A 17,762-nucleotide genomic window follows, 5' to 3' on the forward strand; every position below is an offset into this window, starting at 1 on the left:
CAAAAAATTTTAACCTTTTGTTATGCTACTTCTTAAGTAAAAACAAGCTGCCGAATGCTAAAAAAGTTTGATTTTCTTTGCTTCATATCTATGACTTTAGTAGCTTTTTTCGGATCAGTATTTTAAAACATTAACTTGTAGATGAAGGGAGTTTGCCAATATGTTTTATATACTGGCAAATTCTCACTTATTAATACAAACAATTCCAGACCTTTAAAGCAATCATCTTTGAGAGCCATCTCTAGGAAGGGAGGTTTTTCCTCCATGGGTCGGTGTAGCCAGTGGAAAGCATTAAATGACATCCAGCAAAGATTTCCTTTTCTAAATGGTACCATTTCTCACTCCGTAACATCTTTCAGAGTTATTTCCATTCATCTTTTTTCTTCAAGTCTCATTTCAATGACACAACATAAGTTACACAGTTTCTCACACCAGCTAAAGTGCCTTTGAATATTTAACACTTTATTGATTTTATAAATCAATCATGGCTTTTTGATTAAAAAAAAAACAAACAAACAAAAAATAACAATTTAATGTGTAAATGAAAACAGATTTCTACAAAGTAATATCAGTTGAATTAAAATATATAAGGTAAAATAAGTGACTGCATAAATATTCACCCCTTTAAATCAGTATTTAATAGATACACTTCATACACTGAGTCTGTGTGAGTAGGTCTGAATCAGGCTTGTACATCTGGGCAGTGCAATTTTACTCCATTCTTCTTTGCAAAACTGCTCAAGCTCTATCAGGTTACACAGGGTTGGGCATGGATAGCCCTTAAGTCCAGCCACAAATTCTTTATTGGACTGAGGTCTGGGCTTTGACTCAGCCAGACCAGAACATTCACCTTGTTGTTTTTACATCATTTCTGTGTAGCTTTCTCTGTACGACTTGGGTTATTGTCTTGCTGGAAAATCTCTTGCAGAATGAATAATGTTGTTGTCTTTTTACCCTCTACCTTTAAAAGCCTTTCAGAACCGGCTGCTGAGAAGCATTCCCACAGCATGATGCTGCCACGGCATGCTTCACAGTGGGATGGTGTGTTTGTGGTGATGTGCAGTGTTTGGTCATATCAGACAAATGAACTTTCTTCCATTTGACCATGGAGTCTCCCACATGCCTTTTAGCAAACTCTAGTCGAGATTTTATGTTTTCTTCAACAGTGGCTTTCTCATTGACACTCTCCCATAAAGCTTTGACTAGTGAAGAACCTGGGAAGTAGTTGTTGTATGCAGAGTCTCTCCCATCTCAGCTGCTGAAGCTTGTAAGTCTTTCAGAGTAGTCATAGGTTCCTTTGTTGCCTCTCTCAACGGTCCTCTTGCACGGTTACTCAGTTTGTGAGGACGGCCTGATCTGGGCAGTTTCACACATGTGCCATACTCCTTCAAGTTGAACATGGATTCAACAGAACTCCAGGGGATGTTCAGGGCCTTGGAATTTTTAGTATCCTTCTCATAACTTTTACTTCTCAGTAAAGTTTTCTCTTAGTTGTTTGGAGTGTTTTTTTGTCTTCATGGTGTAATGGTTGCCAAGAATACTGATTAACCAGTGACTGGACTTTCCAGACACAGATGTCTTTATACTACACACACTTGAGACACTTTAACTGCACTCAGGTGATCCCCATTTTACTAACTGTGAGACTACTAGCACCAATTGGGTGTTGAATTAGGTCAGTGGTTTTAAAGGGGGTAACCATTTATGCAGTCACTTACATCATCTTACATATTTCTGTTTAATTGGCATTACTTTGTAGAAATCTGTTTTCACTTTGGCATTACTGAGTCAAATTAAACTGACTAGGATTGATTTAAAAAATCAACTAGAAAAGAACTCAGAGAGTGCAGACCTCTGCCATTAGCCCTATCTCCTAATAGTAAAATAGCCTTAAAAAATTCCTGGATCCAGACAGTTATCTGGATCACTCCCAAAATCTAATCAGTGCTTCCTTATGCCATTTCTGACATTTCTTGAAAATTTCATCAATATTCATCCATAACTTTTTGAGTTATGTTGCTAACAAACTAACAAACAAACTAACAACCCTGCCGATCACATAAGCTCCTTGGCAGAGGTAATAAAAGGATAAAACATCCAAAGAGGTGAATGTTTTTATAAGCATTGTATATGAGCATGAAGTGTAGACATATTCCTCAACTTAAATCAACTTAAAATGAAAGACAATAAGGCCAGCAGGACTATCAACATTATGGTGTGAGGTAGTTAAGCTTGCAAAAAGGCTTAGCCAGGATTTACAGATTCTCACCTTCACATTTGTGGCTGGTTTCACTCTGTCTGTGGCCAGCGGGACATTTACACTCGTAGGATCCCACAGTGTTGATGCAGTTACCTCCTGAACAAAGACCTGGCACTGCTTGGCATTCATCCACATCTGAAAGAGACGATGACAGAAACACAGACAGAAATTGGTAAAGTGAGACAAAAGCAGGTAAGAACTAGAAAAGCACTCAGAGAGTGCAGACCTCCGCCATTAGCCCTATCTCCCAATAGGGACAAATCCTTTAAAAACATTCCTGGATCCAGACGGTGATCCAGGTAACTCCCAAAATCTAATTCGCCAATTACTCCCTCCCTGGTGGGGTGGAGACACAGTGAGGCAAAGCATTGGCTTCGCTATGTGTGGACTGTCATGGTGGAAGCACCCATGGTCTCACCGGACGACTGAAAGTCATGGCAAAAGGGGGAATATTCCTCTATTCCTCCCAGCATTGTGAGTATTCTCGCTACAATTTGCTGTCTTTCTCTCTGTTACGCCCCGACTCATCTCCTCGACCGGCTATGCGTCTTTCAAACTCTATAAACTCCAAAACTTTGAATAGAAATACACCAAAAACATGCTGCTGGGATTGAAGTTACTCATGTCCGCCATCTTCTGGTGTAAAGTGGTAACAGCACAGACCTCCACCATTAGTAAAGAATCCTTTATAAAATTCCTGGATCCAGATGGTGATCCGGATCAGTCCCAAAATGTAATCAGTTCTATGCCATTTCTGACATTTCCTGAAAATTTAATGAAAATCTGTCCATGACTTTTTAAGTTATGATGCTAACAAACCAACAAACAAACAAACGAACAAACGAACAAACCCACCCGATCACATAACCTCCTTTGCGGAGGTAATAAAGGTATCTGCAGAGTATTGGTTTAGCACATACTACATGTAATGAATGATCTAAACTTTGTGTGGGAAAAATATACAATATCTAGGTTTGAGGGATGTTCCTTTTGGCCACCAAAACAATGTTTTTATTCCTCTTTTTGTGAAGAAGTAAAAGTGAGTGGTAACTTGGCCCCTGCTGTGATGTGTAAGACCACTTCCAGAAAGACCGATTCCAGCTCATGTTCAAACAGGAAATGTCCTCTACTGTGTACTTTTTTCCCAGCATTCAATATGAGTCACTTTCACCAGAACTAAGTATATGGGTGGGGGGGGGTCATGTAAAAACGTGTGGATTTCTGGGATATACTTACACACACTCAGTCAGAATAAATCAGTGTCAGCTAAGCAGTGAATACTGCACTTTTAATGTGCAGGTGCCCTTCAAAATAAATGTCTCAACATATGTAAACACCTGCTTTTCTCACATAGGCTGTCTCTAATCATTTTAATACATTCGGTTTCTGCTTCTTTACAAGACAGCCTGAAAATACTATCTGGAGTCAGGGAACTCTCAATGCCAAAGGCAAAAGGAAGGAAAAAAAAGCATCTAGCAGCCAACATCCTGATGTGGAGCCTGCAGTCCTTACATTGGGATTCATGGTCAGGTGTGCTTTGTACTGCTGCCAGCAAGACTTTGCTCCAGGCCCGCTGGTGATTAGGTATCTTTGGTGTGTGTGCGTTTATGTGTGTTTGTTAGAGAAGGAAAAGACAAAAGCAGAAATACAAAAACAGAGAAAAAAATAGTCACAGAGCTAAAAAGAGAGTAAAAGCAAGGGTGTATGAGTTAGAGAGAGATGAGTTATTGTCTCACACCAGCATGCCTCCAACACATGAGTGGATTGTCAGGAAGTTGTGGAGCTAAATACAAAGCAGCACCTGATGCCAGATGTCCTACCTTTTTGAATTATCTTCTTATATAAGGAGAATGGGTTATTTCTTTAATCTGACTGGATTTAATATACCTTAAGTCAGTGGTACACTGCCAACCAGGTGATATGTTTACCTTGACATAGATATTTCAGTTAAAGCAGGATTTTGTTGTATATACGCTACAGTATAAAAGTTGTTAGAAATGACTTGATTGAGTTAGGAATAAATATGTAAGAAAAATTCCCTATGAACTAGTTAGGAATAAAGTTACTTATTAAGAGTATTTTAAAGCCATGGTAAAGTATCAAGGTTATAAAGAGGACAACATTTGGAGATCCTGAGGTGAAAGTCATGAATTTATGAGAATAAAGGTTAAGGGGATAAAAGTTGTAAAGTTACAAGAGTAAAGTCATATATCATAGTCATATTTGTATCTGTCTTTATATAGACACTTAAGTAGGCTTTAACTTTACAGGATTCCCTACGTTTATCATTTTAACACAGGGTGTCTGCTGTTTTCCTGATATATATAAATCTAAACACAGTCTAAAGTTAAAAGTTTATTCTTGAAAAGTTGCACCTTCAGTCTTGTGAGTTTCAAGCTTTAATCCCAGATCTTTGATTTTCTTTTTTTTTAACATGGCCTAACACTCAATTGCACTCTTATCTCAGCAGGCCTAAACTAAAGGCCAATGGATTTAATTTCAGTTTTTTGTCTCTTGGGGTCTTCATTATGACTTTTGGCTGTGCCAATCCAAACTAAGCCGTGCTTATTTACTTTTCTGTCACCAGTTTGGCTTTGCTGGGCTTCACTGAGCCGCATCGAGCCGCGCCCAGAATCCTGCTCTGGAGCAGGGCCCAAGTGTGCCCGCCCTGCCTCCAAGTGCGCCACGGTGACATCACAGCGGTTTGTCATCAATCAGGGATCATCACAGGCGTGTTTGAGCACAAAGTAGCAGGACCAAACTTTGGAATACCTGCCAGATTCCTAAAAGAAGACGAATAAGAAACTTTGAAGTATAAACAAAGGGTGCGTCTTCTTTTCACGGAACAAAACAATGCTTAATATTCAAATGCAGCCATTGACTCAAAATACTGCGTCACCAGATCTAGACGGGCCCTCAAATGGGTAGGTTGGTTGTGGTGGAAATCAAATCCCCTGCCCACTGCACTGTCAAACCAAGAAGAGCCAATCTGCTCAATGTAATGGAAAAGCCCCATTTGTCCTAAACCATTACTTCGCTGTACAGCAACATTTGATTGTGGCACGCAAACAAAATTATGACCCTCCACCCAAGTCTGCACAAGAAGATGGTACAAACCAGTATACACTACATTGTGTTATTGTTAATATTTACCCACACTGATGAAATCGGCAGGGGGTTGTGTAAAGGGCTCCGTATCTTTGTTCATTTCTTTGTTTGTTTGTTTGTTTGTATGTGTACAAGATAACTCGAGAACGGAAAGTCGGATCGTCACCAAACTTTCAGGGAATATTGGGATAGTGACAGGAAAGAACCGATTCGATTTTGTGATGATCCGTGCACCCGTTCTGTTTTTCTCGCACTTCGAATTTTGAACACCATAGTAATCAATGGGAGCGTGAGTTCCTCGGTGGCGCTGCTTAGGTGTGGGTCTGCCGCCTCAGACAGCCATTCTAGTTCAAGCTGATTGAATTACAGGCCTTCTGTTTTTTTCAAGCCATCTTGAGTTCCTGGACCTGGATTATCTATACCCCAAATTTTTGCCTTAAATTTTCCCCCATGAGCACCTGTGTTTAGAGGGATACCAGAAGCACTCCTGCTGTGTCTCTTCTGCACGTGTTTGGTGCAAGAAACCTATGTGCACACAACTGACCTTATCCCAACATAACACAGAAATAGTTTAACTTTAAAAGACACTACCACTAAAATCATGCCTTTGTTATTTAGACAGTGCTATACACTGATTACTACCAAGCACTGTTTGATAGGGAGTTTCATCCATCAAGATATGCATAATCTAAAATCTATCATAAAGATTTCAATCCAGAGCACCAAAGCATGCATGCCTTTTCCCTACATAGCAAATGTAGCTGGTGTTTTTCAAGTGTTTTGTACAGAGAACATTATTTGATTGGGGGTATTTGTCTTTCAATAGGCCAACAATTTTTTTTTCTTAAAATGTACACAGAGTAAGTAGTAAATAAATCTAAATGTATAAGCAGTTAATAATGATAACCTTTGCTATCAATTCACTTTGTGGTAGCATTTTTGACAGAGCATGTATCAGGCACAAACTCTGTGCCTGATACCATTGCTCACACTGATCAAGGTTTTCTCTGGGCTACCCACTTAAAAGTAAAATAAGTAGAAGCTAACCCATGTTACTTTTACAGTGCAAGCTCTTTAATTTGCTATTGACTCTAATTTTCAAGAGTAAACACTTTAACTTTATGGTTTTTGTGCTGTAAAGTGTAACACAGTCTCTTTTTGGAACAGCTTTGTCTCCTTATCAACATCCCAGTGTGCCCAGGCTGCTGGGTGTGTCCATGTGAGAGGAGCAGGACTGTTGCAACAGAGATCCTGGCTGGGCTCATTTAACAAGAGACACAACCTCTGCTTGTGTCAGATGTTGATGTAGTCTTATTGCTTAGTCTGGGAGGGGCCACAGGTTATTAGAGAGGCATGCAGAGAGAGTCTGGTCTGCTCTGAAGGGGTTTTGGGACAACAACATCAGAAATGCTGGTGAGAAAGGTCATCCACGGTTTGTATTGCCCTTAATTCCTCTTTCATAACATCTAATTCCCACTTATTTGGACCCATTTAACCTGGGCCAAGTGATTACAAAAAGATATAAATGTTTAATATGCAGCTTTTAGAGTTGATGTTCAGTAGATGTCTCACTCCCTCCTCCACCCTTCTCTCAGTGATCAAACTGAGTGCACTTTGTTTCATTAAAGATTTTTGGTCCTCTCATGTTTACCTTTTTAATATACATGACACACTTGTTTTTTTTTTTTATAATCATCAGTTAGATACTTATTTATGACATGACTGATATCTAGTATATAAATTATTTAGTGTCAAATATTATAACTTTAAGTGGTATTTTTATAGGTGAATGGGCATAAAAGTATGCTGGTATTTTCCAGTGAAATATGTTAAAGGCACAGTACGTAAATTCTGCCAGGGGATTCAGCTAAAGCAACAGCAACAAAAGGTGACACGCTGCTTGATTCTTGTTTTGATCTGATGACTCTATTCAATAAAACAAGACATTTGTGAAGCATTTCTGGGATTGCTGGCAGCATGAACCAGGAGGACTACTTTTAATCACTTTTCTCCCTCATTACAATCTTATAATGTCATTCACCAGATGCTTTGTTCAAAGTGACATACATCTGAGAGTAAGTTCAACACAAGTAAAGATCTAGACAGGAGGAAACAATATCTGTAAGTGCCACTAAATTGTTGAAGTCTGATCAGATGCAGGTGCTGCCATGCAGTGCAAGAAGCTATGCATGTGAAATGCAGTTTTACTGTTTAGTAAATACACCGAATGTAGTGCGTTTTTTATAGAATACAGTCCTCAGTCCAAACCAGAGGAGGCAGAGTTTAATGGTGCTTGGAGGCACTTCCAATCTTGGCTTGTAAATGTCCACTCTGGGTTTTTTTTGGTTTGGTTAATAGGGGGAGGCTTTGACACAGAGCGCTCAGCCTATGGCACAAGATAATCATGGTCCATCAAAAATTAGCAGCACAAAACATGGCTTGGTACAGCAACAGAGCAGAAGCTTCTAGTAGCAGTTTCAGATTCCTTTTTGTAGCAGCCTCTGGTGTATTCATGGCAATGGTTAACATTTTAAAATCTGCCATAGCGGCTTGAGCATTGCAGACAGTTACAACTATCAAAATTAGTGATTCCCTAGCTTTGAAAACGGTTGGAAATATGTGAGGTAATATAAATACTCACCTAAAATATTTATATAATTCAAGTTTAGTTGTTTAATATTATTATAGACATTTCAGTGTGAAAATTCAATGCATTGTACTTTTAACAGGGTGGTTGTAAGCATCACATCTGCACCGATTAGATGAGCTCATATTTGAGTTTACAAGGATTCATGTGGCAGCTGGGACCTGCAGACACCTGAACCTTTTGTTTTGCAGACTTCTTTTTGCATGTAAACAGTTTCTCCTGAATAAAACCTTTACAGGAGTATAGAAGCTTGTAACCTTACTGTGTACATGTAAACACCATCTGTGTTTTAACTTGACTAGCTCGAGGGTGTTGTAAGCAGGAGTAGCAGCTGAGATGATGACGGATAAAGTAATGGCAAGGGTGTTTATCATATGTTGCTGCTTGCTGGTTTGAGTGTGTATTTGTGTGGGTTTAGCTACTTTTAAAGTTAAAAGTTAAAAAAAAGGAAGTCTTGTGTGTGATCCAAACTGACCTTGGCAGGCTCCTGTGCGGATGTTGGGGATGAAGCCTCGCCTGCAGGGGTGTGGCTGAGCGGGGCATTGCTCACAAGGGTGGCCCCATGCTCGACCAATGGTAGCACAGCAGAGGGTTTTGGTGCATACGATTCCACTCAGCTGGCCCTGGCACATCTGGTTGTTCACCTGGGTAAAACATGGTCCGGTCCTGTAGTCTGTGGAGGAGAGGAGGAGAGAATCCTTTGTCAGTTAGTGACTGGGTCTATCATTTGTTTGATTACAGATAAAACCATGATTTCTTCCTCAAACACATCTGGTTCAGCACTAAATGAAACCAGATTAAATGATTGTAATACCTGAGTCAGTCTTCTTGGGAATCTGAATTCACTCAAACTACAAAAAAAGGAATAGATGTGGGAAAAAGCCAGCACATTATTTGAGAATGATTAAAATAGATGACTCACTTGGCCCTGGAGCATGTTCTTATTTCTAAATAAAACTTCTGAATCAGCATTTGGCTATCAGATAAAAGCATTTACAAGTAGCAGGTTTGTCCAGGACTTGAGGGGAACAATGTGAAAGCTGGTAGCAGCATTAGAGATCATGTTAGTACGCGTGATTTCAGTCTTTTTCTGAGAAGACTGCTTAGAGTAAAGTGGAAAAAATAAACACATTTTTCCTTTCAGCAGGAACTTTGCAATGGGAATGGAATGACTGCTATGTATTGAGTCCCTGTAATAATAAGTTAACCCAGTGGATTGACGTACTGATAGCACATTCCCGTACTCTAACAAGGAGGTGATGGTGGGTTGAACAGTGGTGGTCTCTGTTTCCACTTATATGGTGGTACAATCAGCTAATGACATAGTAGTGGTCAGTAATAATCACCTCATGATGTTTACATTCATTCATTTAGATTTCACTAAAAACACTGATGCCAAGAACTAGGGTTGTCAGTATGGATCAAGGTTTTTTTTAGTTAACTAAAATTAACAAAATAACTAAAACTAAAATTCAAAAATCATTTTAGTTAACTGAAATGAAATAAAAACTTAGCTTTACCAAAAAAAAAAACACAAACTAACTAAAACTGTATAGTGCACTTACAAAACTGACTAAAATAAAATTAAAACACTGATTAACACTGCGAAATTCCACAATACTTTGCATGTAACACTATTTCGTTTCATTTTGATTTTTTTTTTTTTCCTGTCTTAAACACAATCTAACTAACCTATTCTCTGTATTTTCATTTGTGTAAAGCACTTTGTGACTGCTGTCTGTGAAAAGTGCTATACAAAAAAAAACCCTTACTTACTTACTTACTTACTAACCTCCTGTTTGGATACAGACCTACTTTTATTTTGAAAGAAATTAGAACTAATGGTATAGATCAAAGATTATGACATGAACTTAAACACAGAAAATTAACTTGTTATGGATTGAAAAGAAAATAAGGGAACAGTAAAAAACTAAGTGTTTGGCACAAAGTCCAGATGACTTTTGACTCATCCACTGAACTGTCTGACTTTTCTAAAGTTAAATGCTTGAATTATTTTACATCACTGTGGCTGCAGAGAGATGCTGCAGTAGCTTAGCCAAGGTGTACTACAAGGGACAATAAAGCATGTGATTAAAAAACAATTAAATGAATGCACTAATTATGGTCCAATTAATGCATTGACGCTAACTGTCCGACTAATTATCAAATGACAGAGACCTGATTTGATACCAAAGTAATGAAAACAGAAGTCCTATGCACCCAGTGTTGGGTAATTCCTTGTTTTCTTTAAAAAAAACTATTCTGTAAAATTCATACTCCTTGAACAGGCTACTCCTTTAACAGGCTGCTCTCTTTCTGTTTTGGCAGTTTTCTGGTTGACCTCCAAACCCCACTGGAACACTTGCATGTGATCCCAAGAGGTCACACGAGTATTGTTTACATTATCTCAAGAACCATAAGACGTATTTCCCTGGAGTTATGATGACCATTTGATTGTCAGACTTCGAAATTCTGAGTTGACGTCGGCAAAAATGCGCCTTGACCCCATAATTCTGGACTGCAAGGTCGGAGCAACTTCAGTACCCCCAGTTACAAGCTCATCGTAAATGAGATGCACTCCCTTCAGGTATGGCGTCATTCCCAGCTCCAACATCTGACTTTGGAGATAGATGGAATTCAGCATAAATTGTGATTGGAAGTTTACTATTTTGCCCACTACAGACAGCTCCTGGCATTTATATCCCTTCTAGAATATTTTTAATTCAGACGCAAAGCACTGTGTTTATTCAGAACGTTGATACTACAAATCCACACTGCTAAATCCATGATGATGTGTCTATGTATTAAGTTTATTCAATCGACCAATCAAGGCCAGTCAACAAGAGACACCACTGTTAAATGACAGTTTGGAAAGAAAAGTAAAAACAGTGCTCTATGGCCCAAATAATGAAAAAATATCTAAAATGGCATTCATGCACGTTACACACTAGAATTCCACGTGTAAAATGTGAACTGAACATAAATGACAGTGGTAGTTTCATTGGTATGTTAGAAAGTTGTTGATAGAGAAGGTCTGTAGGAACTAGATGTGAAGAGGCTTCTTCATTGTTGATCTGGGTGCTAAACCTCACCCCTTCCGTCTTCCTGGTACATTTAACTTTTGCAGCAAACGTACCCTGACAGTCCAGGTTGTCCTGACAAGATAGATGTCTGTAACTCGATTGTGCTTAAGAGGGTTCAGATTCTACATGTATTTTTGCATGAAAAATACAGGTGAACCAAAAATAGCAAAAACTGGCTTGGGGTTCCAAGGTTTAAGATAACACTTTCAATGCTTTTCATCAATCATTAAGGAATAGAAGATTGCAGCGTTTAAAAAAAAAACATAGCATGAAAAGTATCCAAAATTTTAACAATCTAACAGACAACAAAGTGTCATGGACATCTCACTGAAGTTAGACAGGAATTGAAATTGCACATCTTCTCTTTTGAGCTGATTGCAAACACACACATCTGAGAACAAAATGTCTTCAGTGATCACCTTCCCTTCTCACTGCAGCACCACTTGCCAGCAAAAGTGTGGCATAATCTCGTTAAATGCACTTTACAAAACATGCACGATGACCTCACGCAGAAACTATCTCAGCAATACAGAGCTGGTCTTTTCAATCACATGCAGCCTAATGATGGCTTCCCTTGTGGGAGAAACCCTTATTAAGTCTTCTGCAGTGGCGCCAAACTTAATACAGCCTTCATTAAAAATGTTGATTGTTAGATTGATGCAGTGGAGATGAAAGACAAACTGCATGGTTGGCTAGCCAAGGCTGTGACAGTGAGGTGAGGAGAAAGGAGAGCGGACTGCTCAGCCCTGAAGGACAGAAAGGGATGGAAAGCTAGAAGTCAGCGATGGTGCTGTTTGGTGGGAGTTTCTCTTTCTTCTCTTATTGGTTCCTCGTGTAGATGAAAGGGGATCACAGAGAATGGGGCACAGAGTAGAAGAAAAAAAAAGGAAAAAGAGAGGAAAGTAAAGTAGGTCAATCCAAGCATTTAAAGTGCAGGCTGGTGCTCACGCCAGTTCCCCTCTCATCCATCTGTCTTCATTTCTCTTTGCCCACTTTAGGTCTTCCTGTCTGTCTGCCTTCTGCTCTCTCCTGCATATCAGCTGCCATTTGATCTTCATCTTCACATGGCCTGGTTGGCATGGCGCAGCAAAGATCTACACTGCACATGTGCTTCCTCATGTTCTGAGCTTTAATACAATGCACACCTAAGAAAATCCCATAAAAGATCAAAACCAACGACCATGTAGATGGTCTCTGAGTATTTCTTGACCCAGCTGCCTTCACGTGACAACCACAACGTAACATTGTAACGTTTCAGAGGGTGAAAGTACAGGATGGTTCAAGAGGAAGGGCTGAAGTGGTGTGATTTGTGGATACTCTAGATGAACATGAGACCTGGTGGCCTTGACCTTTGACCTCTGGCCTCCAAAATCAAATCAGTTCAACCTTAAGCCAAGATACCTTTGATTTCTAAGATGTAATCCCAATGGCTATGACCTCTGACCTATGGCCTCTAAAATCTATTCAGCTCATCCTTAAGCCGTAGTGCATGTTTGTACAATGTTTAAGGACAATCCCTCCAAGTGGTCTTAAGCTATCATATTCACAAGCAAGGGATAGTGTTTTATGACCTTGACCTTTGAGCTTTAACCACCATAATCTAATCAGACCATGGCTGAGTCCTATAGTGGACATTTGTGCAACTTCTAAAGAAATTTGCTCTGATAGACAGATGGATGGGCATACAGTCAACACAAAAATATAATGCCTCCAGCCTCAGCTTTTACCAGGGCAGAGTGATTACAAGTAAACAGTCTGTTTGTTGGAGATGATTGTTTTTAAAAGACATTTGGTGCTCTGTTGAATGTGGTTGTAATGATACTTGAATTTCAAACTTGGATACAATATGAGGAAAAAATTTAAAAAATTGATACATGTTTATATACCAGAGAAACAGAATTTGAAGCCCTAGACATCAAATATTGGAGAATTTCTTGTTTTATTTACCACAAATTGCAAATAAACTCCTTCATGTTGTCTAAATTAAAAAAAAAAAAAAAACTTTTGTTTTTTGTAATGTAGACAAGTGGTTCTCAACTGGTTTAGAATCAGGACCCAACACCTCCTCCATTTAAGAAATTGTGACCCAAATTTATGAAAATGTTCAACCAAGCTACTAAACTTTGTCGTCTCAAAATGCTGCATTACATCCTCAAACCAGGAGTTTGGTTTTAGTGGAAAAGCAAATCCCCTGTCGCCATGGGCTACCATGCCGATTCAAACCAAGTAGATCCAAGCTACTAATTGTGATTTGAAAAGCCCCACTAGACTATACTCTAGGTGGCAGCAGCTTTTGGTAGAACCATAAACTGGGCATACAGCGTTAGTTTAGGCAGGCAACAGAGTCAAGCGTTGCCATAATTGAGATCAGCTGATCTCACTCAAACCTTCATCAGCTGATGGCCAGCTGATTTGCTCATTGACTAATTTCTCTCATGCTACCTTTTTCAAACTGCCACTCTCTCTGCAAGCTGCTCTTGCAATCCTCCTCCTCCCCAGCTCCTCCTATATATATATATATATTTATAATGTTGTCATTGATGCCTGCTCTGCTCTGGGGTTTGCTGCATCTCTCCCTGCCTCAGGCTTTCCTTATTGGCATAAGTAAAGAGCAGGGGGATCCCAGAACAGCCAAATATGAATAACAGCAATAACTGCAAATAACGGCCCATAAAGTAATATCTATTGCTGCAAATCATGTGTGTTTCTTAACAAAGTGACTGAACTGAAGACTTGAGTTGTTTTTAAGATTTGGTACTTTTAAAAAATGTAGCTCATTGAAATAACAGAGGACATATTGTTTTTACAACACGCGTGAAAGTGTTGAAAATGTTGACAACCTTGCTGGTCAGCTCTAAAGGTAATGCAGGAACAGAGAAAACACTGTGGCTCCCTGATGCGTAGTATTTGTCCAGACAGTTTGACAAATGGACAGAAAAAGAGAAAAAATTAGAGAGAAAATAAAGGAAGGAAAAAAATGTATGGCACTTCCAACTTTTCAGTCTAGAATTCGAAGAAAAAAATCCATCTCCTAGAGGAGACTGGACTTTCCCACACTCTCATCATCAGGCTGTACTCGACAGCTGAATAAAGCTGCCAAGTTAAGCGGCGAATGCATGTGGACTGAATTAAACATATATGCATACATGTGCTTTATCAGACACTGCTTCTCTTCTTCTCTGTTAAAGCACATACTTGTCTGAGTAAACACACATGCCTGAAGGAAATACAGCATCTGTTCAGCTGGTGGCGTCATGCCAAACAAAAGACTGACGCAAAAAAAAAAAAGGTTATAGAAATTTCTGTGTCAGAGTCCCAGTCATTGTGAGTGCTCTATGCTTACGGTTTAGTTTGTTTTATGTTTGAATGTTTGAGCTTTGTGTGTATGTGCATGTAGATTCAGTGGACACGTGCAAGCACGAGAGCGGGCAGGTCAGGACAAGAGAGCATCCTGACTCAGTCCTGCTGACAACATTCGGAAGTAATTTAGTCTAATTAGAGCTTAAATTGCTCAATAGATTAAAAACATTCACCAGATTTGCCGGTTTCTATCCATCCCCTTTAGTCTTTATTGCACTTTGTCTCTCGTCCAAACGTCTCTGGTTTCATTCATATCCTCTGTGCTCAACTAACCAACAAACTTCACAATAAATACAGCCCTTTTCTCCAGAAATAAAACCTTGTCAGTCAACTCTGTGGTTCACTTAATGGAGTCATGTCATTTTTAAAGTTTATAGTATTTTTATTGCAGGAACATGAGCATTTCTAGAATAGGTTCCCACTGATCGCTAAACCCTATTTTGCTTCTCTCTGATTAAAGCTGGCTTTAAGGAAGATAAATTATTGTAAAGGCCGAAGTGAGAAAATATTTAATCCTGTCTGAAGCTCAGAGTCTTCTAGGAAAACATTTTCCCATCAACCCTGTCTGGCTGTGGGATCAAGGAAGACCTTGACCTGAGCTCTGGAAGTGTAGACAGGGAGGGAGAGAAGAGGAAAAATCTCATTTTGGATTCATTAATAACTGTTAAAGTATTTATAAGAAAAGCCCAGGAGAGGAGGACTGGGGAGATAAGACACTTGAAATATGAGCTGATCACATGGAGAAGATGATAACACTATTTATACAACTTTTCTACGACAAGAGGTCACTGAGTCAAACGAATAAAGAGAAGAAATATAAACATGCTGTGCTTTTAGCCCGGATCTCCGCTCTAGACTTTATACAGCTGGAAGAGTTGCTCTAAGCCTAAACGTCATGCTGTTACTCACCTATTGAGACGTTTTCTAATTATCCTCCATGCATGTGCATCCATGTTTAGTTTGTGTGAGCACATGTCTGGCAAATTTCATGGAATTTCTGATTGCCTGTGCTGTTTGTCTTTCTGCTGATGTGGATATAAATAAATGATTCAAATGTGTGGGCCAGTTTGTTTGTGTGAATGTGAGTGTGTTTCTTTGAAGGTTAACTTGATTATAGCAGACCATCAACCATAGGAGTCTCTGTTAGTCTTATCAGCCATTATCAGCAGGCTTGAAATCACCCTTTTCCTTTACGTCTTATCGCTCCTCGTAGAGTCTGCTCCTTTCAGTTTTTCCACACAGAAAGCAGTCACCCAAACGTGACTGAATGTTTAACACAGCACATACACAAAGATTTAGAGGGGATAACAACTGTGGGAGAGTGGCAGTGGGAGAGATAAGCCCTCTGCATTCTAACAAGGTCCTAAATCTGAGTATACAAGCTTACAGCAAACTCCTCTCTATGTGAAATCAATTTAAAATGCTTAATTTTCTCTAAATCTTAACACAATAATGTTGCTTATCTAATCGCAATGAAGCTATGGCTTCATATCTCCTCCTCCCCTGGCATTGTTTCTATACTTCACCCATTGTACTGCAAACTCCCCCCCTTTACATCTAGAGCTATTTTTGTCCATTCTTTTAAACTCCCCACCACAGTTTTGTCCAGCAGACAACAATGATGCAGACTCTATTGAATGCAGACACCACCAGGCACAGACACAGGCCGGCAAGTGGGCTCCAGACTCCATCAACAGCTACCACTCAGGGGACATTTTACTTCTTCAGCCAGGGGGAAGTCTTTGTAGTGCTTTCTGAGCTGCAGCGAGAGTAATTCAGCCCATTTTTCATCAGGCCAGATCAAAGGCGGCTATCATCGCTGTCCCATGAGGCTACTCAAATATTGATTTGAGCAATCCGGAGCCTCTAAATTTGGCCACTGCACTGGTGAATAATTTTCCCAACTCTGTTTTTTTTTGTGATGGATCACCAGGATTTGGAGTCTTTATGAAAAGCAGATCCTAAAAAAGTTTGTAGAAGTGGCATGACTGATGTACAATTAATCCTTAAAAGGTGACTTCACTTGGATCACAAACAACGTCTGAATAATCACAGGAACCATTATTTTAGTTTTTCTAACATTTCCAGACATTTAAGCCTGGAGTTTTAGCAGTGTAAAGCAGGAAAGAAAAACTTTTAACTTTGTCTAAAAGTGTTTTAGACTTTTATTTTGCGATAATTTTGCCTGTGCCAAATTCATTTTTGTATAGTGCCTATACTTTACTCTGTACAAGTTTAATAATTCAAATGTCCATGGTGGACAAACGTGAATACAAAATCATACAAAAATATTTGTCCCCATTTTTTAATTTATTTTTTTCACCAACTTCAGTCATGTCCAAAACTACTTTGTTTAAATATTTTAGGTATTTTGAACCTTTAAATGCTAGTGTGACCTCAAGACATAATGGTTGTTTTTAATGAAAAAAAAAAGAAAGAAAGAAAATTAGGTTTTTTTTCTTTAAAAAAGTAAATGACAGATGGTTGGGGGAAATTTTTCAAGCATTGTTGTAAATGTGTCACTTGATATATTACTGTTTTTTGTGTAGTGTCTGATTCAAAACTTTACTTCCTAATCAGCCTCTTATGGACAAAAATGTCCACTTTTACAAAAACTGCTATAAAAACATTTAAGACCAATATTTTCATTTTTTTTCAGCTTAAGTCTTTCAGTCAACTTCAGTCCTGTCCAAAACTATCACGTATGCAATAACTTTCAAGTTTTTAACCTTTTAAATGCCAATTTGAATACATGGTGTCACTGTTTTATATGAAAATCACACACACAAAAAAAGAGTTATTTTCTATATAAGGGGTGATGGGGGAGGGGCTGGGGTATTTGTTTAAATTATAGTCTTGGATGTGACAAAGATTAGTGACAAAATTGATTTTGATTAGTTTTATTTGTAGAAGTCGGTTTAAAACTTTATAAGCCATTCGTGGACAAAAATGTCTTGTTACTCTGTAAATCGACATTTTATAAAAACTGAGATCTGAAAAATTCCCCTAACCACCTGAAATTTATTTTTGGAAAATAAAAAATTCTCCATTTTTTGTTTTTTATTAATAAACAAAAAAATACTACTTCTTGTAGTCAAACTGGCATTTAAAGGGTTAAAATCCCCATAATGTCACATATTTAGAGATTTTGGACATGGCTGAAGTTGGTGAAAAAATTTATTTAAAATATGGAGAGAAAATATTTTATATACATTTTTTTTAATTCATGTTTTTCATAGTGGAACTTTTTACCCATGAATGGCTTATGAGGGTAGTGCTTTCGACTGATACCAGAGGGTTAATC

The 17,762-nt window shown here is 38.7% G+C and overlaps 1 protein-coding gene across 1 annotated transcript in view; it reads right to left on the bottom strand.

Moving 5' to 3' along the window:
• fbn2b (fibrillin 2b) overlaps window positions 1–17,762 on the bottom strand; it is a 102,117-nt gene that overhangs the window by 49,155 nt on the left and 35,200 nt on the right. The window contains exons 7-8 of the mRNA XM_041791265.1: window positions 8,491–8,688; window positions 2,270–2,395 (exon numbers count right to left, since the gene is read on the bottom strand). Coding sequence (XP_041647199.1) covers window positions 2,270–2,395; window positions 8,491–8,688 — 324 coding nt within the window. The remainder of the gene's footprint in view (window positions 1–2,269; window positions 2,396–8,490; window positions 8,689–17,762) is intronic.

This window comes from Cheilinus undulatus, linkage group 7 (genome assembly GCF_018320785.1).
Source record: "Cheilinus undulatus linkage group 7, ASM1832078v1, whole genome shotgun sequence".
Classification (NCBI taxonomy): Eukaryota; Metazoa; Chordata; class Actinopteri; order Labriformes; family Labridae; genus Cheilinus; species Cheilinus undulatus.